Source organism: Raphanus sativus, chromosome 6, assembly GCF_000801105.2.
Source record: "Raphanus sativus cultivar WK10039 chromosome 6, ASM80110v3, whole genome shotgun sequence".
NCBI lineage: Eukaryota > Viridiplantae > Streptophyta > Magnoliopsida > Brassicales > Brassicaceae > Raphanus > Raphanus sativus.
This window is the reverse complement of record NC_079516.1, coordinates 658,502-686,480: the sequence shown is the minus strand read 5'-3', so window position 1 is coordinate 686,480 and position 27,979 is coordinate 658,502. Positions and strand designations below refer to the sequence as shown.

Genomic DNA, 27,979 nt, shown 5'->3' with positions numbered 1-27,979 from the left:
AGTGAATGCAATTTAATTGCCTTGGAGTTTCTCAATCAACATAATTACTTTTTTGACAGCGACATGCTAACAGTATTAGTTTAGTTAATCATTAACTTATATATAATAATATAAACAATTTGCACGTTTTCTATTTGCTAAGTCTATTTCATCATCTTGCTCACAAACATAATTATTTTTTCATCATCTCATTTTACAGATACGTTAAAATTTTGTAGTTTATTCATAAACTTTCCAGGTTTGAGATTTTAAATCCAATTATCTTAAACTTCATAAGTTTTTGATAAATTCAAAATGAAAAATAATTTCTAGATGTTAAATAAGGAATAGAATCAACAAGATGTTTGGACGCCACGCGCTGAGGTAAGCGTCGGTTCGAGTTTTGTAACATGATTGGGAATCTCCAGAAAACCATGTAATAAAAGGACAAAAATAATTGTAGATTTGGTAAGTACATCTCTATCATCATATAAAAAAAAAACTTCAAGATGAAAAGCTGAGAAAGAAAAAAGAAGATCCACCTCGAACTTCTCTTCATCTCTCTCAATCATCATCATCTCCTTCTCAGATTCCCACTCTCTTTCCTTCCTCTTCTTCGAGTGAACAAAAAAAAGTCTACACCTTTACTCATTTTCTCCATTTGTAACTTTCCGGGAAAAAAAAGTTTTGTCCTTTTTTTTCTCTCAAGATCCAATTTTGATTATCTCATCCAGATGGTCGAAAAAGTCTGAAGCTTTACTCTGTGATTTTCTCAATTTGTAATTTTCCGGGAAAAAAGTTTTGTCCTTTCTCGCTCTGTAAATTTTCCGGGAAAAATTCGCCGGAGAAAATGAGAGAAGACGAAACAGACTGGTTCACAAGATGGGAAGAAGAGCTCCCATCACCAGAGGATCTAATACCCTTATCCCAATCCCTCATCTCTCCCGATCTCGCCCTCGCCTTCGACATCAGACTCCCCGGAAACTCCGGCCAACCTCACCACCACCACCACCACCGCCAATCCACTCCCCCGCCGCAGCAGCTTCCGTCATCGCAAGCCAACTCCTCCGCCGAATTCGCGACGGACTCGGCGGATCTAGGCTCCGGAGCCACCGCCGCCGGCGACGAGCCGGCGAGGACCCTGAAAAGGCCACGTCTCGTGTGGACCCCGCAGCTGCACAAACGCTTCGTGGACGCGGTGGCGCATCTCGGGATCAAGAACGCCGTCCCCAAGACGATTATGCAGCTCATGAGCGTCGACGGGCTGACCAGGGAGAACGTCGCGAGCCACCTGCAGAAGTACAGGCTTTACCTCAAGAGGATGCAGGGGCTGTCTTCCGGAGGAGGAGGAGGCGGGTCGGATCCGGCGACGGATCGGCTCTTCGCTAGCTCTCCCGTGCCGGCTCATTTCTTGCACCCGAACCGTGTTCCGAGTTCGGACCATTACATGCCGTCTTTCGTCCCGATCGCGACGCTTCAACAGCAGCAGCAGATGGCTGCGGTGGCAGCAGCGGCCGCGGCTAATGCTCACCTGCAACCGCCTCAGTTTCACCACCGTCAGATCGCGGCAGCGCATTTCGGCTCTCCGACAACGAACGGGCAGTTCGGTAATGGGAAGTTCGATCAGTCGTTCTTGGCGAGGCAAACGCAGCAGCAGCAGCAGACACTTCAGAGAATGTCGACACCGTCGTTGCATAGTCCGGTTGGTAATTACGTTGAGGATTTGGAATCTGCAAACGCTAATGGAGGAAGAACAGTCTTGACTTTATTCCCCACTCGAGACGATTAAACACACTTCTGATCAATGTAAGCCATTGTTGATCACACTTTTGGGACAATCCAATTTGTGAATCCTTTCTATGTTCAAAGTGTAGTCTTTCAAGAACATTGATACAAGTTTTTATGCAGTCTTTATCTGTTAACATTGTTGCAACCTTGAGTGTATTCTTGTAAAGATGAGTTCTTGTACATTTTTATGGATACACTCAAGGTTGGGAAAATATATCTATCTTAGTTTGGAAAATGTTCTTTGTCTCTCATTTTATAATGCAGCATACTAAAACTATTCATACCCTTTGCCTCATCTGTAAGTTTTAGATTACAAGAATCAAGAATCTTGTGATATAACCTGAATATAGTAAACTATTTACTGTTAGTGTTAATTGGATTTGTGTGATTGACCAATAATAATGAGCCATGGATGCAATAGTACAATGTACAAATGGCATGAAGCAACCGATCGGCGAAAAGAGACAATGGGAGGCAGAATCAGAATCCAGGATCTGATGCTCTCACTTCCTCCTTAATCATACCCCAAACTTATTGACTACACTACCAATTATAAAAGTTTAATATATGCATATTATGTCTTTGGAATCATTGAAGTGACCAAAACCAGTAGAAATATGTCTATAGTTATATATTTTTGTTGCTTCTATATTGAAAGTTCAATTATTTAGGAGGGGAATGATTTTAAAGCAGTGGTGGTGGGATCATAGCTGGCATGTCCTGATCTTGTCTCACCATGTCAGGCCCCATCCTTTGTATTTTTGCTTTTAAACTAATAAAAAGTATATAATTATAAATGTTATTGTTTTTTTCTCCATAAAACTTGTTGGACTCGTTAACCGCTTATATCAAATTTATTCACATAAAGGGTGTGTGTTTCTTTTACATTATACTACCCAATTTTCTGACTAGAAATTAGTTTTGACTAAATTATCTAAAAACTCGTTTACGGACCAAACCAAAGTCAAAGATATTAAAAGTTAATTTTATATTTATCGATTGTTTTCTTCTTCCATAAGTCCAAAATCCAATATTAATCAAATCCTTAATCCAGAGTAATTGTTGATCCAAAATCCAGGTCTAATCCAAGCTTAAACTAAAATTAATTACTGATGATCCAAAGTCGGATCGTGTGTGATATGAGACCATAGGTCAAAAGAGTGTGTTTTCAAAAAAAAAGGTCAAAAGAGTACGAGTGACTGATTATTCGTTTGGGAACTTTGTGAAACTAGTCGTCTTCTTTCTTAGAAAAGGACCTTCCAAGTCTTCACCACCTCACATTCATATGTAAGCAAAACAAACAAAAACAATAGAACGTGCACACTGACGACCACATGAGAACCTTTTATACAAAAAGTCTCAGTCAAGAACCAGTTGGTTAACTTCACAAGAGGAAACCCCATCATCAAAGGTAGGTTTAAGAGGTCTAGAGTTCATTCATAATTCGATAATGATGCAATTAAAGAAACATAAATAAAGAGAGAGAGTAGATGTTTTGTTATATAAGAAAGAAGCAGCCAATTGTTTGGAACAGAACAGAGAGCTCCTAAAGGCTAACATCTATACAATCTGTTTCTTTTTTCTTCATACAGACATTGATGTACTCAGAACACTACTTAGTCATCAGGGATTGCTTGCAGAGGGATGCCTGCAGAGTAAAAGAAGAGTAAGCAACGGAGATGAGTCATAATCAAAATGGCCAAAACAACAACAGCAGCCTAGTGTGAGCTACCTGAAAAGATGTGCGTCTGGACCGTGCAACGACTGCGCATAGTTCATAACTGGTGAGCTAGGTCACGGTGTATAACCCACCGGGCTATTAATAAAGGGACTCATAGCCGGATGCCCGTAGTGTAGATTAGCTTGATGACCTCTTGGCATCTGCAAGAAACCCCCATCGTGAAACTGGGAACTCGAAGTGAAGCTGGGAAGGGTTTTGGAAGAACTTTTGAATGTCCAGCTCCATCCGCAAAACTATAAACACACACATAAAGCAAAAAAAAGAAGTCAACTTTACTATCAACCCATCAACCATGATCTAAAGTTAGAAACTTTCCAGATATAGAAAGTAAACAATTTTGAAAATAAAACAAAGTTTTGATGATTCAAGCTTAACGAGTAACAGATTCTGATTTAGGAATGAGTTCATAGTCGTGGATCTAGAAAACCCTAATTCTCAAATTCCTACCCTAATTCAAACAAACCCTAGAAAGGTGATGATTGGGCGAGATCAGATGGATACAAGCGTTGGAGAAAGTGAAATTGAATGGTGGGGGGTTTGGGGAGAGAAGTGACTAACTGGTGAGACGGTGACGAGGATTCTGGAGAGCTTCGACTAGAAAAGGATCCACCGTAGCTTCCTTCTCTGTCACAGAGGCGGCGGCCATAGATTAGAAGAGAAAGACGTATCAGAGGATAGAAAAGGAGATTGTTTCTGATGATGAGCATTCTGAGAGAGAGAGAGGATGGTGAGGAAGAAGGAAGATGAAAAGACCTTCTTTACCTTTATTGTTCTCTCTATCGCAATCAAGTGGGAATAATACTATTTTTTTTTTAAAAGATGCTGCTTCGTTTATATTTTTGTGTGCGCGCGCGCGGAGTTTGTGGACTATATAGTGTGTGTGTGTTTTTAATGTTACCATAGTAGTGGGGTTTGTAGAGATTAATTTGGTGGAATCGTATGATATACTAATAACAGTTTAACCCCATTCCAGCTAACAAAAAAAAAATTCTTGCATAAATCAGTTCTTTTAGGAAAAAAATACAAAATTTATAATAGAGGCCAATTTTAAAAAATTTGCTTGTGGTCTTTTTTTGTCAGGACCAATACTGGTTATGAAGACATTTGTCTAACTATATAAAATATTTTTTAAAGGTGATTGTTAATTGATTCAGTAAACTAACTTTCAAAAGCTGTAACATCATTAGGCAAATATTAAGTTTAGGGCCTTTTACTCTAATTCTGATTGTGTTGTCTTCCTCAGGTCTGTTTCAAAAAGAGTTAGAACCCAAGGCAAATGTAAAAAGTGTAGGTCTTTTAAGCAAAGAAACTAGATTTTGACCCGCGCTTTCAAAGCGCGGGTTTATGTTTGGTGAAAATTTTATATAATCACATTTATATAATCCGTCTTGTATATGCATTTATATAATCCGTCTCATATATGTGTTTTATATCCGGGTTTATGTTCGGTTAAAACTATATTGTACATGTATTTTTAAGTTTTTAGTTTTGAATTAGATATTTTAAATATAAATCAATATAACAGTTTTATAGTTTTGATCGGTGTTTTGAAACCCGACTCGGACCTGCGGTTGAACGAATTACCGGTTTGTAACCCGGTATTTTTAATATTGTGATTTTTTCTAATGATAAGATAAATTTGGTGATCATAAGTTGGAAATTTTTTTAAAATATATTTATAGTTTTCAAAATCGTTCTAAATGATAATGATTGTTGTCAAAATTAATAATTTTAGAATTAGAAACTGGTGGTTAATAATAGTATCAAACATGGAAATAATCGATGCAGTATCAAACAAAAAAATAATCGCAGGCCGAAATTAAATTAGGAAACCAGTGATTAATGACAAACCAAAAAATAATTAAGAAGAAACTGGCGCAGAATGTCCAGAATACCCTTAATGAATACAAAAGAAAGGTTCTTCGATAAGGGTAAAAAGAGTAAAAATCCAAAACATGCTTGTACTTTAATAGTATAGATGTAGAAAATAAAAAGCTTTGGGCCCTTTATAACTAAGTTATAAAAATTGATAATGGACCCTTTACTTGGGCCTCTCTTGCCTCTACCCCTTTGATGATGGGATTGAAAAATGTAACCTCTTGTTGAATTTTCACTTCCTTACATAGATGATGATACTGTCTGGTCAATATTAAAACGCAGTTTCCATTTAAGTAAAGATAGCACCAAACGGCTTGCGCGTTAGCAAAATGTTCATTACATCATACACGGCCTCTTCTGATTGGATACAAGAAAAAACATCTACCAGTGGTTACAACTTGGAACAGGAAGCTTTAAACCCTTTTTGCTGAATAACGTAAATAGTAACACTTAACTCATCATCTCTCTCTCTCGCTCTTTCTCTCAAACAATGAGGATATCACCGTTATTAGTCATTGCTTTGGTTTGCCTCGCAGGCGGTGGCTCTCTCTTACGGGTGGTGGAGGCTATATGGTTAACGATTCCATGGGCCGGCGACAAATGCATCTACGAAGATATCCAAGCCAACGTGGTCGTCATCGGCGACTTCCTTTGCATTGATCGAGATACCGAGGTGGGACTTGGTCCTACAGTTAATATTCGGGTATGTATATTATACATATACCAAAATCATATATTAATAACCATAAATACTTCTTCAGTAATAAAATACTATATATACTTCATTGTTCTTCGTATTTTATTATATTTTATTTTCCATAAAATGTTAACTTAGCAAAACACTGGAGATATATAGTGATGATGTCTATAACTTCTAGTATTGGTAGCATAAGAGGACTCGGTTATATATTAATTAATCCATGCATGTGTGATGGTTATAGGTAACATCAGCTTACGGGAAAGAAGTGTACAAGAGAACAAACGTGACGCAAGGTCGGTTTGCGTTTACAACGAGCGAGAGCGGAACATACTTAGCTTGTTTATCCATGTATCACGATCAGACACATTACGCAGTCGATAATAGCACTGCTATCGTCAGTCTTGACTGGAAGATGGGTATCCGAACCAAAGACTGGGATGATGTTGCTAAAAAAGAAAAGATCGAGGCAAGTTTTAAATAATTTATTCTAAGTTGTTGCTTATTCCCGCAAAAACATGTGGATGAATATATATTGCTTGCAGGGTGTGGAGCTTGAACTTCGAAAATCATCAGAACGTATAGGTGAAATTAAGGCAAACATTTTCTATCTAAGATTCAGGTTACTTTACTCACCTAAGTTTCCTTTGTAGTTTGAATCTAAAAACTCTTAGCTTCCTTTATATCTTTCTTTTTATGAATATTTTTTTTTTCTTGATATAAGGTTTTTGTTTTGTGCATGTTGCTAAATTAATTATGAAAATTGCAGGGAAGCATCTATGAGGGAGATAAACGAGAAGACTAACAAGAGAGTTGCGCAGCTTAGCTTTATGTCTTTAGGGATCTCCGTTATCGTTTCACTTTTACAAGTTTGGCATCTCAAACGCTTCTTCCTCAAGAAGAAACTTATCTAAGTTGATATATTATTTTAGAAAAATTGCAATCTTGTGCCTTTCTTCATACCAAGTCAATAAAGAAACACATGTTTAATTTTCTTTTAAGCATTTATCACTCAGAGAACCTTCAGATAACCAACTATTAGGAAAGAAGCATACATCACATATCTATATATTTCAAAAAAATTACATAAGACGAGATCAATAATCACATGTATACATCATGTCCATCAGATTAATCTATCACAGTGTAGACTTGCAAAGTTAGGCTATTTGACTGGTGGACACGTCAAGAATGCCAGTGACTTTAATAAGATTTGCGTTAATATGTTGTATTATCAGCAGCATTACTTGGTATTAAGATTTCATCGTCTTTAGCTTTTGATAATGATCGATAACTAATTGGATTGGTCATGTTGCTGACGTGGGAGACTTTGGATTTACTAGTGACCACCGCCTGTGTGTGACAAAGTGATTCATGTGGCTCGCCTGATTAGTTCGGTTGCCGAAAGTTGAGATGCCATGTGAATTATGTGGGTGGATGGATTGTTTGGTGTTTGTATGTCATTCAAAAGCATGCCATCTCACGGAGAAATCTTAGTACTAAAAATAAAAAAAGAGAAGCCTCTTGGCAGGAGTGGACAGTTTTGATCGGGGACTTTTAGATTTCACGTGTCAAACGAGTAATATTTGGTTTCTTTTAATACTAAACCTACTTGCTAGATTATATTTATGTTTATATATATAATTTTTCTTTCCGCTTCATTTGTATATTTCCAAAATAAAAGCATAATTATCTATACAACTAACCATATTTCAATCAATAAAAAATAAATTGATAAATCTTATTAACAAATTTTACATTAAAATTATAAAAGGAAATTCATTTTGAAACGAAAATCTTAATGTATAATGACAACTAAACTGAAACAGAGTATTTTTGAATTTCATCCATGTAACACAATAGATAATGTATGGATTTATATATTTGATAGCTATACTAAAAATAATAAAAAATTAATATACTTATAGATTACTATCTCAATGACATCGACCATGTCATGAATTTCCCTCTCGAAGCTACAATCTAGTCCTTCAATTTCGGTTTTTTTGCAACCGAACAGTCGATTTTCAGTTAACTAAAATTTTGAAAGCTAATTTTGAAATTAACCGAATTAAATTTTGGTTCGGTTTGGTTTTTGTTTTTTTTTGTTTTTTTCACTTTTATTTCTGAAAACAACCAATTTTTGTGTTTTTGGTTAATTTCGGTATAGTTTTCTAAAAATATTCTGATAATTATGGTCAAAATCTGTTATTTCGGTTAAATTCGATTATTTTTTGTTATTTTCAGTTATTTTTCGAATATATTCGGTTATTTCGGTTTTTAAAAAAAAAAAATTGAAAATCGAAAACCAAACCGAATTGAATCAAAAACCAAATTATTAAAAATCTTATCAAACTAAGCCGAATAAAAAACAGTAAAACCAAAAATTCTGGTTGGGTTCAGACAAAATTCCCAGGGCTACTACAAACCCATAAGACAAAACCAAACGCGTGTGTTTTGTAAAACAATGGCGAGAACTACGTGCTCTGAATTTAATATACACGAGCATCCAGAGCGTGAGAATAAAAATATTCTTTACCCCGTTTGTTAAGTAAAATTGGTCAACGTCATCTTCTCCTTCCCAATAAAAACGTGTGGAATAATCCAGAAGAGATAGAAGCCCATAAGAAACCAAAAAAAAAAGGAAAATTCAACCACCGGTGATGACGGAGTCCTCCACATTCTCCATCGCTAACCTACCGGAGATACCTGATCTCAACCCTAACATGCTATCCGATCTCGAGATGACCTCATTCCCGCCGCTAGATCCTTTCTCCCTCTCTGCCTCCGATCCAATTTCCGATCTAAGCGCCTTCCTCGACGGCCAGAACGGAGACTTTGCCGATTTCGATTTCTCATTGGACGATTTCGACTTCGACCTCGACGCGGAAGTCCCGGTGGTGATCTCGGAAGCGATTGCGAACAACGATTCATCGGAGGCGAAGAACGAAGGCTCGGAAGAGCGATCCGACTCCGTTCATTCTCAGGTCTCGTCGCAAGGCTCGAAGACTTCCGCGTCAGGCGGCGGCTGCTGCGAGGCGTTATCCTCTCCTGAGAAGTCTTCAGTCAGCAAGAGGAAGAAGGGAGACTCGGGAGGAGAATACAGGAGCTCTAAGCATCAAAAATCCGATGCCTCGCCTATGGAGGAGGAGGAGGATGAAAAGAAGAAGGTGAGGCTGATTAGGAACCGCGAGAGCGCTCAGCTTTCGAGGCTGAGGAAGAAGCAATACGTTGAGGAGCTTCAAGGGAAAGTCAAGAGTATGAACTCAACAATTGCTGAGTTGAATACTAAGATATCTTATGTTATGGCTGAGAATGCTGCGTTAAGGCAGCAGATGGCTGCTACTGCTTCTGCTGGTGCTGGTGCTCATCCTCCTCCTATGAATCCTTACATGGCTCCGTTACCTTATCAGTGGATGCCGTATCCTCCTCCGCCGTATCCTTATGGATCACAGACTCCTTTCGTTCCCATTCCTAAACTGCCTCTCCCGCGTTGTAAGCCGAATAAGGGAGAGAGCAAAAGCAAGCTCAAGAAGGTTGCTAGCATTAGTTTTATTGGGGTTGTGTTCTTTATGTTCTTGTTTGGTACGTTGGTTCCGTCTATGAATGTAAACAATGGAGGAAGAGATAGTGGTTTGTCTATGTATGAGGGTCGTAGGTATTATGATGAAGGTAGAGGGAAGGTTCTTATGGTTGGTGATGGGTCTGATGTTAGAAGAGGTAGGGGTCTTGGTGAGAGAGATAGTTGTGGGGGAGTAGAAGGACGACTGAGCAATTCCAGTGAGCCTCTCTTTGCTTCTCTCTACGTTCCAAGGAACGATGGGCTTGTGAAGATCGACGGGAACTTGATCATTCATTCTGTTCTGGCTAGCGAGAAAGCTAAGAAGAATATCTCCGAGACGATAAAAAGGGAAGAACCTGATTTGACTGTTCCTGGTACTCTGTCTTCTGCATTAGCTGTCCCTGATGTTAGAGGAAACGGGGCGATGCTTCCGCATTCTTCCAAGGCTCTCTCTTCTGGTTCGCCTGATAGGAAAAGACTTCACCAGTGGTTTCATGAAGGTGGTGCAGGTAATTTCTGGTGCTCTTTTTCTTGCAGTTTGTTCTACGAAATGGTGTAATCTTAGAGTTAATAACCCTTTTGACTGAATCTTATTGTAGGGACTTTAATGGATTATAGCATGTGCACCGAGGTCTTCCAGTTCGATATTTCACCAGGGGCTATAGTCCCATCATCAGTCTCCAACATTACAAGGGAGCATCTCCAGAATGTCACCACCACCCAGGACAAGAGAATGAAGAACAGGAGGATTCTCGAGGGGCTTCCGGTTTCACGTTTGGCATCTGAGCTCAACAACATCACGGAAGCCCAGGCGAGCAAAGACGCCCAAAACAAGAGCTTTCATGGGAAAGCTAATACCAAACAACCTACATCATCATCTTCAATGGTTGTTTCAGTGTTGCTTGATCCAAGGGAGGTGGTCGACTCTGAAACAGTCATGCCCTCAAACCCGAAATCACTTTCCCGGATCTTCGTGGTGGTGCTTCTAGACAGCGTAAAGTACGTTACATACTCATGTGTTCTTCCCCGGTCAGGTCTCCACCTTGTGGCCACCTGATCCGAGAATAGCTCGTTTTTTTACTCATGTTGACCCAAAGTAGACGAACAATGACTTGTTTATATACAAACACATTTGTGACTTTTTTCCCTGTGTTGTAGTAAAACTCAGTGTTTTTAAGGTTTGGTTTTTTTAATTTAAAGAGAAGAAGAAAGTGAAAATTCTTGCTTTTTCTTTCAGAAGCATAATATACAAAAAGCTCTTAGAGCATCAAGTAGAAGGCTGCACACTTTTGTGCAGCAACATTCTATAACAACAACTCTAGTTTCCATATGAATTCATTTTTTTATACACTTAAGTTTTGAGTATCCGGTTGAGGGAGAGGAGGAGGAGGTTCTGATACAATGTACTTGACACATGTTAATGTCATTATTCACGAAGCCAGGCCGCTATCAGCATAAGTAGGACAATCCATGGCATAGCTGGTAAGTTCAAATTAGCTGCAGACAAAGACAGAAAGGAAAGAGACTTATGATTTGATATCTCTTGCTAATTTGGATTATTTGTCTTAAGTAGAAAACTTACATGAAGAGGTCTGCGGTTGAGGATGAGCAGCTTCGTTTGCGTGCTGCGGTTCACTTGGTTTGGCTTCCGGTGGTTTAGCTTGATGGGCAAACACCACATGAGGTAGAGGGGCAGAGACTGGAACTACATGAGGCTTGGCTGCAGGAATGGGGGCAGGTGAGCGCAGTTGATGATGTGGTGGTGGTCGAGCAGAATAGCGAGGAGAATGATGTGATGCATGTGGTGGTCGAGCAGAATAGTGAGGAGGATGATATGATGCATGTGGTGGCTGAGCAGAATCGCGAGGAGAAGAACGATGTGAGGTAGAGGAAGGAGAAGGCGTGGGAGTAGGTGTAGATGAGAAATGCGAGTGTTTATCCCTGAAATGTACTCTCTGTCCTCTTCTATTCCCTGAGTTGCAGGGCGGAGGTGCAAACGGAGCTCTTCTAGTTCCAGGGCTTCTCTGAGGGACAGGAGACGCCACAGGTGAAATTCCTGGAGCCATATTTGGGCTAAGATGATGATGATGATGGTGGTGATGATGGTTGTGGTGGTGGTGATGATGATGGTTGTGGTGGTGGTGATGATGGTTGTGGTGGTGATTGGAATGAGGAGAAGGTGCAGGTGATGGGGATTTGGAGCTGCTATCACTGCTGTTTGGCAAGAAAGACGATAGACGAACTTGCTTGACCTTACCAAAAATAGTATTATTCAAACCGAGGTTTTTAGAGCGTGAACCCGTGATGGTATCAGTCAGTTGCTTCAACCTTGGGCTTGGATTTGAAGTCCCAACTCTTAGCAAAACTGATGAGTGAACAGTCGTGGGAGGAGACACCGTTGAACCCTCTGAGTTTGATAAAGTTACATACAAATTCTGCATTCAAACACAAGAACAAATTAACCTCGACATGATTGAAAACATTTAGAAAATGAGATATTGTGACAAACCTCGTATGGTGCGAGATTCAGTCCATTCTTGAGCTGAATAGCAAGGGTATTGAAGTTTATCTGTATCTGTTGGATAGAATAGTTTAGTGTAAAGTTGAAAGAGAGCTTGAATTTCTGGAGAGGGAAAGCACTTTGCGGTGGGATCACAGTGATTCCTCCTGGGAACTTCAGAACTTCGAAAAGGAATGTCTCCCCAAACAAAGGTTTGGTAAGCTGGAGAGGGGATTGATTTATGAGCACCGACTCGAACATCCCTTTGATAGCACTCAAGGACATAGGTAATATCTCTCCGTATGCTGTATCATGGTCAATCCCAAACACAACCTTTGTCATGTTCGGTTCATGTGACTCAAGAGCTAGGATAGTTACCTGTTGAAGTCAATTTGAACCAAGTTGTATCAGACCAGAAGCGAGAGAAAAAAAAAATATATAATTATATATATATATGTGGAAAAGATGAAAGACTGTACGTTGATGGAAATGTAGCTCATCTCTTGGAAGATGTCATTCCGAAGCTGCGCGAGATGTTCACTAAGAAAAGATTTTGGTCTGTCGAGGCTAAAACTCGCTACTACAGCATGACCTGCATCAATAGTGAAAGTATGTTGTTGTAAGTGCGAGAAATAAATCAACAAAAAATTCTAGTAGTGATATCAATTAACATATCCATGACCTCAAAATGAAAGACTAAAACTTTAATAACCAGCATTGGTTTATCATCTCATTTGTCCTAGTTCTAAAGAGATGTCTTATGTTCATCAGTAATGTAGAGTCTACTTACAATGCATGCATCTAACACTAAGCTGTGCAGATGATCATCAAGTATTCAACTTTTGGAACCAAAACACCTTATGAACCACTCAACGGAAACAATAACGATTCAGGATTAGCTAAGAAGCTCTCGTAAGGATGGATTAGCAAATAGCTAATGACTCTTCTCCTTTTATCTCAAATGGTTGAAAAAAAGAAAGAAGCTTTGACTCTTGTCTGACACTACTAGTTAAACAAAGCAAAGAATCATTCAAGGTCAAACCTCAGTTCCCAAAATAGCTTTTGTAATTAGTAAACATAAAGAGTCAAATCTACTGTGAGAATCCAAATGCCAAAAGAGGAAACTTTTCAGCAGAAACTAAACCTTTAAATCTGGGATCGAGATACGACGAGTCCCCACGATCCACGGCGCCGCCGAAAGGAAGCAACAGAAACAAAGCGGAGAGAAACAAGGAGACGGAGAGAAGCACCACGAAGAGACATTTGCACCCTACGAACCCCGAGATCCATTCGAAACACCCGCAGCCACAACGAGCATTCCTCCTCCTCTCCGCGGAATCGCCGGGAGCTTCTTCTTCACCGGCGCGGAGGTTCCCATCTTCCTCGGGTTTACCCATGGGTGGAGCAGCAGCTTTAGGTTTTTCAGCAGAAGAAGAGAGAAAGCCCACCTTCTAATCCGGTGGTGGGTACACCCATCGTTCAGCGGAACCCCTAGCTCTTCACCTGATTGAGAAGGAGAGAGGTAACCGAATTCACGTTTGAAGATTGTGGAATCGAATCGAATCGAATCGGATAGGTTTTTTTTTTGTTTCTTCTCCTAATTTCTCTCAGACAGCCGAGAAGAAGTGAAGTGATTTTTTTTCCGATTTTCCGAGTTTTATAAATAATTATTTGTTTTTTTTTTCAGTGTCTCTCTGAGGGGTTTTAGTTCTCCTATAGTAGTTTCTTAAATTTAATTAATTTTGATTTATGCTACTAATTATGATAATAATGCTATTGGGGGAAAGTGAGGAAGAAATGTAAAGGGTTTGGTCGTGTGGGTGAGACCACCGACAGATAAGTGTGTTGAAGAAGCTCCAACTACCGTCACCAATTGGATAATATTCTATATGATTTATGTTACATTTTTGGCAGTGACTATTGTTAATAAGAAATTGTCTATTTTTATAAAGAATGATCCATCCAAAATTCACCATGATTAAATTATTTTAGTAGTTTTTAATGATTAGAAAGTGTTTTTTTATAAGCTTTTAATTACAAATAAAAAGATTCAAATCTTATGGTTTAAAAAATATATAGATGTTTTTGATAATAAAATCATGACATCTTTTATAATTAAATCTTAAATAATCTAAAACTTTATTGAAACTCAAATCCCTTCAAAATTAGAAATTAGCATAATTAGCAAATATCAATAACAAGCGTCCAATAGCATCATGAATCTCTACAAATTGGTCCATGTTGTTTGAGCCCAAGTTACATTTTATGATACAAGGCCTTGGTAGTTGGTACTTAAAACTAACTAAACTCACTAGGCTTGTGGTTATCAAATTCGGTTTACACGAACCGAATCAAAGATGAAAATGTTGACCCACGTCATCCGGTTTGAATCGTAACTATAACCGTACCAAAATCGAATCGAATCATATGTGCGCTGCGCTTCGTTGAGATTTGTTTAATTTTTAGGTCAGTTCAGGTGTTGTGGGAAGAGAAGAGGATGGGGAAGCAGCCGGTGAAGTTGAAGGCGGTGGTATACGCGCTATCGCCGTTTCAGCAGAAGATAATGACGGGACTCTGGAAGGATCTCCCGGAGAAGATCCACCACAAGGTCTCGGAGAACTGGATCAGCGCCACTCTCCTCCTCACTCCTGTCCTCGGTACCTACTGGTAACTCTCTCTCTCCCCCTCTATTCTCCATCGATATCAAAGAGAGCTTGTGATTGTATGATGATTGTTCGTCGAATCTGGTAGTCCTACGAGTTTTAGGGTTCCTTTTAATGAGGTTTAAAGATTAGGAGTGAGCTAGCTGAAGAAGAGTATCAATTAGATTTTGAAACTGATTATGATTATGATTGTTGTTGGTGTGTATCACTCACTGCAGTCTCTACTATTCTATGTACGGTGTGGTGTGATGTTATGATTACTGGAAAAATGATTGGCTAATTGCATTTCTTTATATATACTACGGTGCTGGATTAGTATTGTTTCTAATAATCTGAGAAGATGTCTCTCTCTGCTCTGTGATCTCTCATAATCGTCCCGTGCTTAATCCTCTCCCAAATACATAAATGAATTGCAGGTATGCTCAGCACTTTCAGGAACAGGAGAAACTCGAGCACAGGTTCTAAGCCAATCAAGTTTGGAAGCCAGTTTTCTTTATAGAATCTTCCGAGTCAGTGATTTTTCTGAAACTCTTTATTGCCAAAATAAATTTTTGATCAATGACAATCACTGTTGGTGTGCATCTTTCTTGATATGATATGGAATCGTATTCTCTAATGTTCCTTTAGACATAAAAGCAGTTGAAACTCCAACTAGTACATATGCTAGACTTGTATATTCAAGCATAGATTACAATGTTTGCTTTTATCTAGACTTTTATTTTACTTCTTTTACACGTCCACTGCACACCGGAGAAGAAGAATACAATGATGATCGACATCTGATGAATAAGGGAGCCGTAGAAGAAACAGTGAGGCGTGCATGCGTTTGGTCATATAAACTAATAGTAATAAATTAAACAGTTTTTGTTTCCATTAACCTGGTTTTCAATCAAATCAACAACAAAATAATACACACACGCATACACACAATCCTCTTATCCTTTGTGTTTATACTGACCCCGCGGAAACAGTAGCTTTGACGAGTAAACCGCAGAGAACAAATGGGTTAGAGAAGAAAGGTGAATGGTCACTGTCCACTTCGTAAGCTTGGCTCGGTGGCCACCGTTTCATCATCGCTTCCTGCTGCTCCGGTTTCATCACCCTGTCGTGCAATGTCTTGATGTACACGCGCGGCACCTGCTCCTCCTCCTCCTCTTCTTGTCCCTTTTCCTCTTCCGTTTTTGCAGTTGTGAGCGCCAGAAGCGGAGCTGGTCTCATCATTAACGCAGCCAACGCACATTCCTTGACATTCACAAGAAGAAAAAAACACAGATCATGAGAACAACATTTCTAGATCTTGATCTTTTATAGGAAATGAAACTTAGAGAAACCTGTTGAGGACTCATGTGGTAAAGGAGCTTTCGTCTGAACTCCGGTTTGATAAGGGCACTGGTAGGAGGATTCTCAGGTCCTAAACCGAAACCGAGCTCATAGACATCACCATGTTCTGACAGGTCAGGCACTCCCTGTGACAAAACAACATAACGTCACTCACAAGTTACCTTCATTCGAAAGGAATTTTTGTTCTCTTATTACATCTTTTAAATCTTCATCGGTCTGAAACCCGAATTTGAGCATTGTGGCTGCGATATAAACAGCCAGGCAGATCTTCTTAGGGAATCTCTGTATCGAGCTCGTTAAGCTTAGCCCTCCTGCACTATGACCTACAAGTATCACCTGGTGACAATAACAGAACAGTGAAGACAGAGTGAGTTTGCTTCAGATACAAGAAACAATACAATTAGGGTTTTTATGTGCGCGTGTGTGTGTGGCTGACCTGTTCTTGTTCTGGTAAGGAGGAGAGGAAGTCGATGAGTGGTTGGTTGTATTGGTCAAAAGAAGTTAGACTATCGGCAGAGGAAGGATCGATGCCAGAGGACTTGAGGTCGATGCAAGTAACGGTGTAGCCAGAGACTTCCATGAGACATTTGATTTTGTACCAGCACCATGATCCTAAGCTCATGCCGTGTATCAGCACAAAGTGTGGTGGTTTCCTTCTTGGTTTCAGTTCTACGGTGTCTTCTTGATTCTCCTCCGCCATAGAATACGCCGGAGATTTAATGAGTTTTCTTCCGCTGAGTGCTCTGTGTTTTTATTCTTTGTGGGTCTTTGTCACATATATCAAGCGCATATATAGTAGAAGAGATTTATTTACTTCTTTTACCAGTCAAGAGTTTTCTGCTTATTATAAAATCTCAATATAATTAGTAATTATTTTTATATCTATGAAATAAGTAGTATATCAACTTTTCACATATGTTTATCAAGTTATGGTAATATATCATTTGTTGGAGGGGAAATAAAGCTTTTCACAGAAGTTAATCAACAAAAGGAATATATATTTAGGTAGACTTTGAAGGTTAATTATCCTTTGGGAGCTCATTGGAGAGGTTAACGAAATCAATCTATGGCTTATTAAAAAAAATTGGTAAAATATCTAATAGAATAAAGCAATTAAATAGTGATTTATTAAAAAAAAATATTCCACATAAAAAGTTTCAAGATTTTTTATCGAAACGAATAATCTTTTACTATGAATTCAACCCTGGTTCTTTTTGCATTTCATGTTTTTCTGTTTTTAACTTTTTTTTGTTTGCAAATGGATTCTTACGTGGTATAGTGATCAATTTCATCCCAAATTTGCGTGTGTTAAAATGATTAAATGAAGAAGAAAAATGTCTAACTTGTAAGAAAATATATCTATATATATACGCATATACATTTGTCGATTGGTTGTGGATGGACTTTGGTATAGGTCACTTGGTTTATTGCATTTTTTTCTTATAGTTCTTTTTTGTAAGAATTTCTTTTTCTTATAGTTGGGATAGTCAATGAGTAATAATTGTCAGTTCTGACTTTATATATTCTTATATAGTTGGATACTATTTACGTTTCTATTCTCTATACAATTTATGACGAGTTATAAAAATAGTTTATGGCATGGCATAAAAAATTTCGGCGATAGCAGGGTTTCCAGCTTAATGTTTAGATTGATTTCAAGGTTTATTACGATAACCAGACGGTTAGAAATGTTGTATAATGTGATTCTCAATCTCGACTAATAAAGAAATCTAGTATTTGATAGCTGGATTCAGTACCGCTATTATAAAATGTTACATAGATTAAGGTATGTCACGTGTGTGACATATATTTAACGACCAGTGCTAGATTTATTTGTATTTTGATAAAAAGTTGTTTTTTTGTCAACATGTACAATTAATTATGTAGGATAAAGGAAGAAAACGTTCATTGACCAGTTTAATGCCCGGAACAATTTGGTTTAAATTTAAGTTTTAACAAAGGTTTTTTTAACGAAGGTTATGAAGAACCTAGCTATCTGTTTCTTATTTTTTCTATGAACGTGTGTTTAATGATCAGTGAGTTTTGAAAACGTTATTTTTCATGATATTTACGTAGACGGTAGAACCATCAAATTATGCATGAAAAGAATTGTGACTTTTTGACAAAGGCTTTTAGAATTGTGACTTTTGTGCAATTGTTTTCATTCCTTTTTTTTGGTTATATGTAATTTGAGAACGATAAAGGAAAATGGAATTAAATAACTAAGCACTGATTGAGAAGTGAAAAAAAGGAGAAGTGTCAAAAACAAAGATGAAGATGATATCTCCTCCTTTTCAGCGAGTAACGAAACCGTCTTTTTATTCTTCCTTTTTTCCCGATCTCCCTAGTTTTTCGGTTTGTTTTGTAACTCAACTTGATTTTATAGTTTTCAATTCGTATGCTAGACATACCAACGTCTGGATGAAAATGACATATTGATATACGTGACTCGTGACGATGATTCAAATTTTATTTTTTAAATGCAATATTCTTGAGTTTTTCCTACACTAGGAGGCTCTTTTCTTTAACTCTTCCTGTAACCAATTTTGAGATTTTAAACAAGAAACGTGTAGTTTTTGAAACCGGATAACCTGCAAAAAAAGACTACGCAAAATCATATATACGTTTTACCAAAAAAAAATTATATATACGTAATGTATAAGTTTCTATTAGAATATGCAAACATAATCTCTCTCATACCACACACTTAACATAACAGTGAATTTATTATGTTTTTATTATATGCGGGAAAAATGTTAAACAAATCCTCAACTTTGCGATTTGGACCATTATAATCCCCAATTTTCAAATAACCACAAAAATCACACATTTATTATCAACTATCTAAAAAACTTCTATTTTTTCGTTTAATGGATCAATTTAAACCCGACGTTAATTATACTAACAAAATATTAAACTCAGTTAATTCTCGTTGTTAACCGCAACGACGCTGTGTTTTGTCGATTAAAAACACATCTCCTCTCATTATTTCTCAAATCGATTTGGGGTTTTCTCTCAATCACGAACCCTAAAACACGAACCATCACTAAAAATCTTCGACGAACCAAATCGTAGAGAGAGGAGATGGGTAATCAAAAGAACAAGAAGTCTCGACAAGAAAAACTCGGTGGTGCCAACTCTGTAGCGTCTATGTCAGCAGCATCGGGACAATCTCGTGGTGAGTTTCTCGGAGAATCATCCAAAGCCGTTAGGGCCAAAAGTGGATCGAAAAGAAAAAGTGGAATCGACGATGTAGGTAAGAAAATGAAGATGTGTTTTTTAATTGACAAAACACTGCGACGTTTTGATTAACGAATAGAATTAACTGAGTTTAAATGTTCTGTCAATATAATTAACGTCGGGTTTAAATTGATCCATTCAACGAAAAGTTAGACTTTTTTTAGATAGTTGATAATAAATGTGTAACTTTTATGGTTATTTTAAAAACTGGGGATTATAATGGGCCAAATCTCAAAGTTGAGGATTTATTTAAAATTTTTCCCTATAACTTTTACGTGCATTCAAGTAAACTTAGAACTTTTGATACTCGGAGGAGTGGGGGAAAACGCAATAAGTGAGAGGTGACAAATGATATGGTCAGACCGGAGACATGTGCGAAAAGAGGACTTTTGACAATTGTCAGTGTCTTTGTGGACGAAGGAATCAGATTCATTTTGATTATGAACTTCTTCTTCTTCTGTTTTGTGGTAAACCAGAATAAGTGTATAGCAAAAACCAATCTAGTTTTTTGTAATTAAAATCAATTTACAGTTTCGACAAAATAAGACGATTAACAATAAACTAATGACTAATCGTAAAATTTTGACAAATTGTATCGTTACAATAGAAAAGGTTACTTCCTCCATTTTGTTCGAAACTTTATGTAATAGCTTTTTCAAAAAGAAAAGAAGTACAAAAAACGTATAACTTTTATTAGGGCTGGGCATAAAACCCGTAACCCGAAATCCGAACCGAACCCGAACCAAAAAACCCGATCCGAACCGAATCCGAAATCTAAAAAATATCCGAATGGATCTTGTAGGGTGTTACAAAACATATCCGAACCCGAAGTGTTATTAACCGAATCTGAATGGATAATCCGAAAAACCCGAAAATCCGAAAAACCCAAAAAATATCCGAACAAACCGACCCAAATGTCCGAATTAATATATAATATAAATATTTAAAACATAAATATGTACTTCAAATACTCAATTTCATATTTATTTCAACATGATATCTAACAATAAGTATTTAAATTTTTTTAAAATATCTTAAATACTCCATTATATATAAACAAGTATATATTTTTTATGTTTTTCTATTGAATTTTATATTTTACTTAGGGTATATCCGAACCGATCTGATATAACCCGAATCGGAATAATATATGGTTACTTCGGGTATTATCCGAACCGAACCGAAACCGATGTGTTATATCCGAACCCGAACCGAACTTGTAGATTTACTAGAATGGGACCTAGAAGGTGTTACAAAATAGAACCGAAATCCGAAAAACCCGAACCGAATCTGAATGGGTACCCGAACGTCCAGGCCTAACTTTTATCAAAGCTTAATTAGGTTTTCAGCTCTGTTAGGCTGAGTCATAGGCCTGAGCACGGATCAGATATCTGGATTTTTGAAAGTATTTGTGATTTGCTTCGAAAAAATATAAATATTTAGAAAAATGGATATCCAGAAAATAAATAGATATTTGTGGATACTTACAGAATCTCATTTTTTATACAAATAATCTTAAAAATTCGATACAATTTTTTTGTAAAACATTTTTTTTGCATGATAAAAAAATAAAAATTAAAAAATAGTGAATCTACATATTTTTTAAATTTTGAAACTTAATTAACAATTATAATAATTCAAAACTTAAGAAAAAAATCTATAATTGTCATAAATGTTTTCTCCTCCTTTTATATAAGTAATAATGTGAATATAATCCGTCAAATCATATGTTAGAGTAATAATTATATAGTTTTATACATTTAAAACTTTAAATATAATAAAAAATAAATGTATTTATATTGACGGATTGGATCGGATATTCGCTTTCCAAATTTTTAATATTTGTGATTTGCTTCGATTTTAACGGATATTGAATTTTAGCATTTGCTTTACTTCGAAAACTTACGGATATCCTGAATTTTTGGATTAAATAGTAATGAATAACAAATCAAATCAAATTTAACGGATAAAATGCCCAAACCTAGATTGAAAGACACCGCTATGTAGACCAGGCCTATAATATATAGGCTTTGTGCTGAGTTAAAAAGTTTTCTTCAAAATTTTAGTCACTGTTATTGTAAACTTGAAAATTAAAACCTTAAATTATTTATTTTTATAAATTAAAATTTTAATTTCGTATGTAAAAATAAAAGAAAATAATCTAATGTAAAAGCAGTCTGAGCACATGTTCAGTGTCGGCACTGATGTAAAGGATACGCGTTACACATATTGTATCAGTGATCTCTTAAGATCAACCAAAACCCAGCTTTTTTTTTTTTTGATTAACTAGGTGTTGGCCCCTTCGGGATCCACCACCTAGGCTCTGTGCCAATCTGCGTCTGTACCGGTTAAGGCCCTGGACACGCCTTCCCGCCCGAACCAAAACCCAGCTTGAATTCATAATCAGCTAATTAACCAAATATAAATGCATGCATAGAATTTGAATACTCCAACTATGTCTCGACAAAAAGATAAAAAGTGGAGTACCCCAACGATGTCGATAGGAAATCCAATAACGTAACATGCCAATTAATTATGAATCTATAGATTTGGGACAGTGGAAAAAGCCATGTCCCTTTGCCCCAAAAGTGTATATATATATAGTTTTTTTTTTGATATATATATATAGTTTCCTCTTTTTAAGTAAGCTGTTTAATAGTTTTTTTTTTTTTCCTTCTGAATAATATTATAAAAGAGGCCAAAGCCCAATCGATTACAACAAGGCCATTACTACCGGCCCAAGTCCAACAAGAAAATAATGCACTTTTGCTCAAGGTCCACCCCAACACCAACGGGTGTGAAACCCTAATTTTTCGCGGCTCACCGCCGAAACACCACCACGCCTCCGCGTTACCTTCGTCGCCGGGAATCTACCACCGTAGAGCATCCGTCATAACCGTACGCGATCTCGTCCGGATCCCAAGCCGACAGGTCCATAACACACCAAACACGATCTGCGCAGTTTCTTAAGAATCCGTCTACAATCGATCCCACACCACCGACACACGAGTCGTTTCAGGCGAGAGATCAAAAGGTGGAAGAGTCATGAAACTTTGAGAAGCCGACTGCGCAGAGAGAAGAACGGAAAACTAACGAAACTTAAAGAAAAAGAAAAAACCTTAAACAAGACCGAAGAGGACGATACTGTCTGAGTAACCGCCTCTCGGAAACAAGAGCCGGCGATGACAGTGCTAAAGGAGCCACCGTCTCCCGGAGACAAAAGTCGGCGGTCGAAGAGCTAAGGGAGCCTCTACTCCCCGGAAACAACCACTGCACCCAAAAGCCGTCTGCCACTTCCCTTAACCGTCATCACCCCTCGCCATGCCTCCAGAAAAGTTGCTTTGCCGCCGAATGGAGCACCGTACGAGCCGAGCCCTTCCTGCGCAAAATCCTAGGCCAGAGACGTCAGCATGTCGGAGGAATCGGTAGATCGGAAGCCACAACGGAGATCTTAAACTTAGCCGGAAAAAGGTGAGTCCCCGACGCTGACACGCGCGCGGACGCGCTGCCGGACGTCAGGGTCACCGAGAATACTCTCTCTCGCTTCTCTCTTACTTTCTCTCTCTTACTTTTTTCAAATATTTTGTAAAAAAAAAATAAAATAAAAATAATTAAAAAAATTAAAAAATGCTGTTTAATAGTTTAACCACGAAACTTTCTTACATCCAGATGTAATAACATTTAGTACATTTAATAACAATGGATTGAGCGGTATAACTGCGATATGATTTTAACAGTAATAAAAATGTATAGATATATGATATATATAAAGAATTTTGTTACTACTAAATGTAATGCGGTGCAGATTACATATACCATATATCTATATGTTTTTATTATTATTAGAATCACAGTGTAATTGAATTGCTTGTTCTGCAGTGTTCAATCTGCGGTCAATAATGAAAGCCTTTAAATATGATTAATGGAAGTTTTTAGAGTAGAGTTCATAGCGGAATAAAGAAACCATTTTTTTTTAATTTTTAACTAAAAAAAAAAGTAAAGAACCAGTTCTTATAAAAGATATTTAAAAGCTGGTTCTTAATTTTTTTTGTTAAAATTAAAAGACGATTTTTTATATTCTGCTAAAAATCTTCCATTAATCATGCTCTAAGAATACTTAGAAGAAGATACATGTTGGACCTAATAGGCTGGCTGTCAATGTTCTACTTGATAGGCTGATCCTGTTTCGTTTTTGATTCGATTTATTTTATATATCATGGTCCTAATTTTTCTTGAGTTATTTTAATTTTGGTGAGTTGATGTAAAGTAATAAGCCCAAAACGATAAAGAAGACAAGAAAAGAAAGATAAACTCCTTGAAATATTTGTGGCTGAAAAATGCCTGATTTTCAATTATATAAGTATTTATATAAAATGTATCCAAAAATTAAAATAAATAAATAAATACCATATAAATAACATATATAGATGTTCGTGTTATTAAGGTTTTCGCAGACATTTTAAATAGAAAAGAGCACCATTTTCTCTTTCACTGTCGTTGATTTAAACCAGAGGCGGAGGCAGCTGTAGGAGAGGGGGGTCATCTGACCCCTATAGATTTGTGTAAAAAAAATTACTTGTATTTGGAAACGATTTTTGGTAAAGTAAAGTCCAAATTTAGTATACTGACCCCATGTTATTTTTGAGAACGTGACTTGACCCCATGATTTTTTTTTCTTTTCAAAAACTTTGTCAACATGTTTCTGCTTCTTCTACTTTGTACCAAATGATACCCAGTAACTATTATAAATTATTTTCGTTCCTTTATGCTAATATTTTCCTGTTAATTGATCTAACTTTATTTTACCCAAACATTTTTTCTTGCAATCTTCATTATACACTATAAACCATTTTAGCTCACGAGGTTAAATATGTTGTAAATATTTTTAAAAAATTAAGAATACAAACAATTTATAAGTTAATTTATGGATATATGTAGGAAAATATTTTCATATATGTATGTATATGAATAAGTTATGTTATTTTAATATATGTAAATAAAATATTAATATTTAATTAATCTTAATAATATTTTTTTAATTGACACCAGTCTAAATTAAGGCTGGCTCCGCCACTGATTTAAACCAAGAGTTCCCCAACGGCCTCCTCAAATCTGATTTTAAGTTATCATCTTCAGACCACAATATTGTCTCTTCCTTTATTATAACTCCAATGGCAGCTTTGAGCTCCTTTAAATCTGGTAGCTCTCCTTCTCTCTGGAGTTACATAAGGAGCCAGGACCCGCTTACTCATCCCTTAAGCACCACCGGGAAGGAAAACAAGTAGTCGCTATAAATGGTTCCGCATTTGAAACATGTTGGTGAGAGGTTGAGAAGAACCAGTCTGCATTTCTGCTTGCTGATATATATCTTTCGAGCCGAGCTTGAAAGTGCACTAAGAGAAATTGAAAGTGAGAAGAGACTGGTGGACGAGTCAGAGAGTATCAGATCAAGTAACAAGATTAAGAGTCTGGAAATGATCTCGATTTTAGAGGTATCAGAAGTCAATTTCAGAAAATAATAAGGTATGTATTTAGGCATTTGCTTGAATGATGCAAACTAAGATATACATTTTCGTGAATAGGCATGTGCTTGTATACATCTAAAAGTTTTTAGGTAAATAAATGTTGATGTTGCTAGTTGTTACATCTCCTTTTCGCATAGTTATGACTTTTGGGTAAGAGTATGTAAAGATATGAGAAATATTTTTAAAAAATAATTATATCATTTGGGCATAATTTTAGTGTGGACTATTACAAAAAGGCCCTATCTAGATTTTGATTTTGTGACTTAGTTTTCCTCTTCCGCCAATCAAACCCAACTTGTGTGACTGCTGCCCAATAATTTTAACCGTCGAAGTTTTGTCACTAAGAACAATGGAGAGGGCATCTTCAAAATTTTTCATACCGCCGCTAATAAGGTGCCAAAACAGTGCACCTGCGATTGGACCGTCTTTTTTCGCAGACGCGTAAATGGTGTTGAACGTTGCATTGAAGACAGCATCTCTCTGAGCTAGAGTATAGTTTGGTGTATTCGATGGCTTCCCGAATTCTCCTAGGATTAGAGGTTTTTTAAGAATGTTTTGTGCATCTTCCATATGGCTTTCAAGCCATTTTATTAAGAAGTCCAATCGAGATGTCTCATATAGGTTTGGAAACCTGCAAAAAAAAAAAAGAAAAAAAATGGACTGGAATGGAGATCAACTTGTAAAAAAAAGTTGTCTTGCAGCAATATTGATGTCAAAAAAATTGTATTAAGTTTGATGGGTTAAGCTGAATCATAAACCCTAAACACTAAACATTCATTAGGATGGATCACAAACTCTAAACACTACAACCGACTAAGATTAAAAACTATCAGGAAACTAAACATTTTTCTAAACAGAAAACAATTTATAGTGGACATATATTATGCAATACATGCAAATTATATTGCATACTTATGTCTACGGGTATAAAATCAAAAGTTTTAAAAGGTGCTAAAAAGAAAACTAAGATTATCCCACGTTATGGACTATACAAGAGGAAAATACACGATTTTTATGAGGTAATGTGTTAAGCAAGGGACAAAAGAACATGAGGATTTTGTCTACACGAATGTATAAAAATCCAGTGTGAAATATGTGAGTTTATTATATATTACCATAAGTCAGGGTAAGAGTGAATCGATGCGAAATCAATGGCGTCAAATAAGTGATTAGCGATGAAATCGGTTCCAAGAACGTTTGCTGCAACTGGATTTAAAGAAGCTTTTCTCTGAGGAGATGAGTCACCATAGAAGCCTTCAAGACCGGTAGTTAGGAGATGTTTTGAATCAAGTGATTTTACGTAAGTAGCCATTTCACCAATCCAAGCCGTCAGGGTTTTCCCACTTGGATCTGCTTTGCATTGGGGTTCGTTCATGAGCTCCCAAGCCATAATGGTTGGTTCGTCTTTGTATGCAATTTTGGTAAATGTATTCACTCTGTCCACCATTTTCTGAAGCGAAAGATTCATATGTTATTTAATTTACCGTCTTCAATATTTTTTGATTATAGGGTATTATTAATTGACTCTGTATGTGTACCTTAACGTGGTTCTTGAAGAACTGTTTAACAGTAGGGTTTACGTAGAAATCGTCTTCTGAATTCACGGCTTGGCCTTGACTTTTAGCCCAATCCACGTATTGTTTCCTTCCTCCGAAGTCAGAATAGTTATTGACAAAGGTGATTATCAATTTTATACCCAGTCTTTTTGCTTCGGCTATCGCAAAATCCAAACCCTAAAATATGTAAAACAAAAAATTAACAGAAAATAAAAGATATTATTAGACTAAAAAGCTTCACTTGTGGTGAGTTAAATCTAGAGACTAAACTTTGTTCGTAAAACTATTTTTCTTATAATTATATGTTAGATCGAAAGCTTGTTTGGCTATAACTAAAACCTATAAGATTGAAGTATTCTTGCCATCTGAAACATCTTAAGTAACTAAATAAGAACTATGGTAGTTTAGATACATATATATATATATATTATGTTAATTGAGAATTTATCGAAACTGATGGAAAAAATAACCACCTTTTTAATTCATCTCTATCTACATATTCATATCAAAATATAATGTAGGGTATGTACCTGAAACGTTAGTTCATCGTAGGAACCAGGGGCGGTTTGGAGAGCACGGTAACCGCCATCTCTGAAACCCCATGTGCGTGCTACGGTCAGACCGTGACTGGTCGCGTTTTGAAGGGCGTAGGTGATTTTAAACCTTGTGGCCGGATCGGTGGCTTCGTACGTGAGCCAGTAGGCATTGAATCCATTGGCGTAAAATGGTTTCCCGTTGAGAATAAACTGGACGCCTTTCCTACTCACGAAACCATCACTCGACGCAGCCTCTGCTCTTAGATCGTTATAGCTTTGTGTGATCACAATTGCTAGAAACGCGAGCAAACACAAACACTTCATTTTTCTTGTTTACTTTCTTTTTGTTTTTGTGCTCGATTGTCTTCAAGATGAATATAGTTATATAGAGATTAAGTGCTTTCTCACAATCACACAATCATACATGGACATTCACTAATTTTTGATTTACTTACTTATTCACGTTAGATTCCTTAAATATATAAAAACAATAAAATAATTATTTTTCTATAAAATAAAATAATTATGATATATATGAAAATATATTTTAGATATAGATCACCTTATTATTAAGTTTAAGTTAAATAATATTTATGGTTATTGGGTAGTTTTATATTTAATTGTTAAGGTGTTTTGTCCGCGCATACGTGCATCATATCATGTTATAAACATTTACTACTATTTTATTATTAATTCATTATTATAAATTACAAAATCTGTTTTTTACTTTATTAGTGTTTATACATTTTTATGTTTTTTTGTTTTAGTTTTTATGATTAAAATTATATTTTGGTTAACAACATATTATATATATGGATACTATCTTCTTCTTTTTCTATTTTTATTTATTTTTGGCCAATATATATAATTTATAAAGAATTATCTAATAAAGTTAATTAATTTTTATTCATTAAACATCTAAACGATATTAACCACTCTAACGTTTAACGTGAGAATTCATAGTACAAAAATC

At 36.6% G+C, this 27,979-nt stretch overlaps 7 protein-coding genes and 1 long non-coding RNA gene across 8 annotated transcripts; 4 read left to right on the top strand and 4 right to left on the bottom strand.

Moving 5' to 3' along the window:
* The first annotated feature begins 451 nt into the window (after positions 1-451).
* LOC108809676 (transcription factor MYBC1) lies at positions 452-2,053 on the top strand. Its single transcript, XM_018581835.2, has one exon. It carries the CDS (start codon positions 830-832, stop codon positions 1,766-1,768), a length of 939 nt encoding a protein of 312 aa, XP_018437337.1. The 5' UTR covers positions 452-829; the 3' UTR covers positions 1,769-2,053.
* A 1,190-nt stretch (positions 2,054-3,243) lies between these two features.
* LOC108810571 (uncharacterized) lies at positions 3,244-4,320 on the bottom strand. Its single transcript, XR_001943131.2, has 3 exons — positions 4,067-4,320; positions 3,500-3,741; positions 3,244-3,415 (listed from the first exon to the last, which is right to left on the bottom strand). It is a non-coding gene; the product is annotated as an uncharacterized LOC108810571 (long non-coding RNA).
* Positions 4,321-5,849: 1,529 nt separating this feature from the next.
* On the top strand, positions 5,850-6,997 carry LOC108810984 (transmembrane emp24 domain-containing protein p24delta6-like). The gene is made up of 4 exons (XM_018583053.1): positions 5,850-6,089; positions 6,328-6,552; positions 6,629-6,705; positions 6,853-6,997. The coding sequence occupies exons 1-4, from the start codon at positions 5,877-5,879 to the stop codon at positions 6,995-6,997; spliced, it is 660 nt and encodes a 219-aa protein (XP_018438555.1). The 5' UTR covers positions 5,850-5,876.
* A 1,681-nt stretch (positions 6,998-8,678) lies between these two features.
* LOC130496568 (bZIP transcription factor 28-like) lies at positions 8,679-10,822 on the top strand. Its single transcript, XM_056988725.1, has 2 exons — positions 8,679-10,154; positions 10,245-10,822. Exons 1-2 carry the CDS (start codon positions 8,747-8,749, stop codon positions 10,700-10,702), a joined length of 1,866 nt encoding a protein of 621 aa, XP_056844705.1. The 5' UTR covers positions 8,679-8,746; the 3' UTR covers positions 10,703-10,822.
* Positions 10,823-10,853: 31 nt separating this feature from the next.
* LOC130496569 (uncharacterized) lies at positions 10,854-13,805 on the bottom strand. Its single transcript, XM_056988726.1, has 5 exons — positions 13,290-13,805; positions 12,625-12,737; positions 12,155-12,523; positions 11,228-12,080; positions 10,854-11,142 (listed from the first exon to the last, which is right to left on the bottom strand). The coding sequence occupies exons 1-5, from the start codon at positions 13,540-13,542 to the stop codon at positions 11,072-11,074; spliced, it is 1,659 nt and encodes a 552-aa protein (XP_056844706.1). The 5' UTR covers positions 13,543-13,805; the 3' UTR covers positions 10,854-11,071.
* Positions 13,806-14,574: 769 nt separating this feature from the next.
* Positions 14,575-15,424, top strand: LOC108807423 (cytochrome b-c1 complex subunit 8-1, mitochondrial). The gene is made up of 2 exons (XM_018579711.2): positions 14,575-14,812; positions 15,225-15,424. The coding sequence occupies exons 1-2, from the start codon at positions 14,643-14,645 to the stop codon at positions 15,271-15,273; spliced, it is 219 nt and encodes a 72-aa protein (XP_018435213.1). The 5' UTR covers positions 14,575-14,642; the 3' UTR covers positions 15,274-15,424.
* Positions 15,425-15,643: 219 nt separating this feature from the next.
* Positions 15,644-17,042, bottom strand: LOC108807422 (methylesterase 17). Its single transcript, XM_018579710.2, has 4 exons — positions 16,586-17,042; positions 16,345-16,485; positions 16,140-16,274; positions 15,644-16,050 (listed from the first exon to the last, which is right to left on the bottom strand). The coding sequence occupies exons 1-4, from the start codon at positions 16,847-16,849 to the stop codon at positions 15,757-15,759; spliced, it is 834 nt and encodes a 277-aa protein (XP_018435212.2). The 5' UTR covers positions 16,850-17,042; the 3' UTR covers positions 15,644-15,756.
* Positions 17,043-25,086: 8,044 nt separating this feature from the next.
* Positions 25,087-27,438, bottom strand: LOC130495984 (mannan endo-1,4-beta-mannosidase 3-like). Its single transcript, XM_056987685.1, has 4 exons — positions 27,001-27,438; positions 26,453-26,647; positions 26,030-26,364; positions 25,087-25,545 (listed from the first exon to the last, which is right to left on the bottom strand). Exons 1-4 carry the CDS (start codon positions 27,328-27,330, stop codon positions 25,158-25,160), a joined length of 1,248 nt encoding a protein of 415 aa, XP_056843665.1. The 5' UTR covers positions 27,331-27,438; the 3' UTR covers positions 25,087-25,157.
* Between the last annotated feature and the right edge of the window lie 541 nt (positions 27,439-27,979).

Excerpts from the sequence above, each read along its gene's own strand:
- LOC108809676 (XM_018581835.2), top strand. The coding sequence starts at position 830 with ATGAGAGAAGACGAAACAGACTGGTTCACAAGATGGGAAGAAGAGCTC.
- LOC108810984 (XM_018583053.1), top strand. The coding sequence starts at position 5,877 with ATGAGGATATCACCGTTATTAGTCATTGCTTTGGTTTGCCTCGCAGGC. Across the intron at positions 6,090-6,327 it reads GTCCTACAGTTAATATTCGG|GTAACATCAGCTTACGGGAA; the intron begins GTATGTATATTA and ends TGATGGTTATAG. Across the intron at positions 6,706-6,852 it reads ATTTTCTATCTAAGATTCAG|GGAAGCATCTATGAGGGAGA; the intron begins GTTACTTTACTC and ends TGAAAATTGCAG.
- LOC130496568 (XM_056988725.1), top strand. The coding sequence starts at position 8,747 with ATGACGGAGTCCTCCACATTCTCCATCGCTAACCTACCGGAGATACCT. Across the intron at positions 10,155-10,244 it reads GTTTCATGAAGGTGGTGCAG|GGACTTTAATGGATTATAGC; the intron begins GTAATTTCTGGT and ends ATCTTATTGTAG.
- LOC130496569 (XM_056988726.1), bottom strand. The coding sequence starts at position 13,542 with ATGGGTAAACCCGAGGAAGATGGGAACCTCCGCGCCGGTGAAGAAGAA. Across the intron at positions 12,524-12,624 it reads TGAGCTACATTTCCATCAAC|GTAACTATCCTAGCTCTTGA; the intron begins GTACAGTCTTTC and ends TGACTTCAACAG. Across the intron at positions 11,143-11,227 it reads TCAACCGCAGACCTCTTCAT|CTAATTTGAACTTACCAGCT; the intron begins GTAAGTTTTCTA and ends CTTTGTCTGCAG.
- LOC108807423 (XM_018579711.2), top strand. The coding sequence starts at position 14,643 with ATGGGGAAGCAGCCGGTGAAGTTGAAGGCGGTGGTATACGCGCTATCG. Across the intron at positions 14,813-15,224 it reads CCTGTCCTCGGTACCTACTG|GTATGCTCAGCACTTTCAGG; the intron begins GTAACTCTCTCT and ends AATGAATTGCAG.
- LOC108807422 (XM_018579710.2), bottom strand. The coding sequence starts at position 16,849 with ATGGCGGAGGAGAATCAAGAAGACACCGTAGAACTGAAACCAAGAAGG. Across the intron at positions 16,275-16,344 it reads CCGATGAAGATTTAAAAGAT|GGAGTGCCTGACCTGTCAGA; the intron begins GTAATAAGAGAA and ends GTTTTGTCACAG. Across the intron at positions 16,051-16,139 it reads ACCACATGAGTCCTCAACAG|GAATGTGCGTTGGCTGCGTT; the intron begins GTTTCTCTAAGT and ends GTGAATGTCAAG.
- LOC130495984 (XM_056987685.1), bottom strand. The coding sequence starts at position 27,330 with ATGAAGTGTTTGTGTTTGCTCGCGTTTCTAGCAATTGTGATCACACAA. Across the intron at positions 26,365-26,452 it reads TCTTCAAGAACCACGTTAAG|AAAATGGTGGACAGAGTGAA; the intron begins GTACACATACAG and ends CTTTCGCTTCAG. Across the intron at positions 25,546-26,029 it reads CACTCTTACCCTGACTTATG|GTTTCCAAACCTATATGAGA; the intron begins GTAATATATAAT and ends TTTTTTTTGCAG.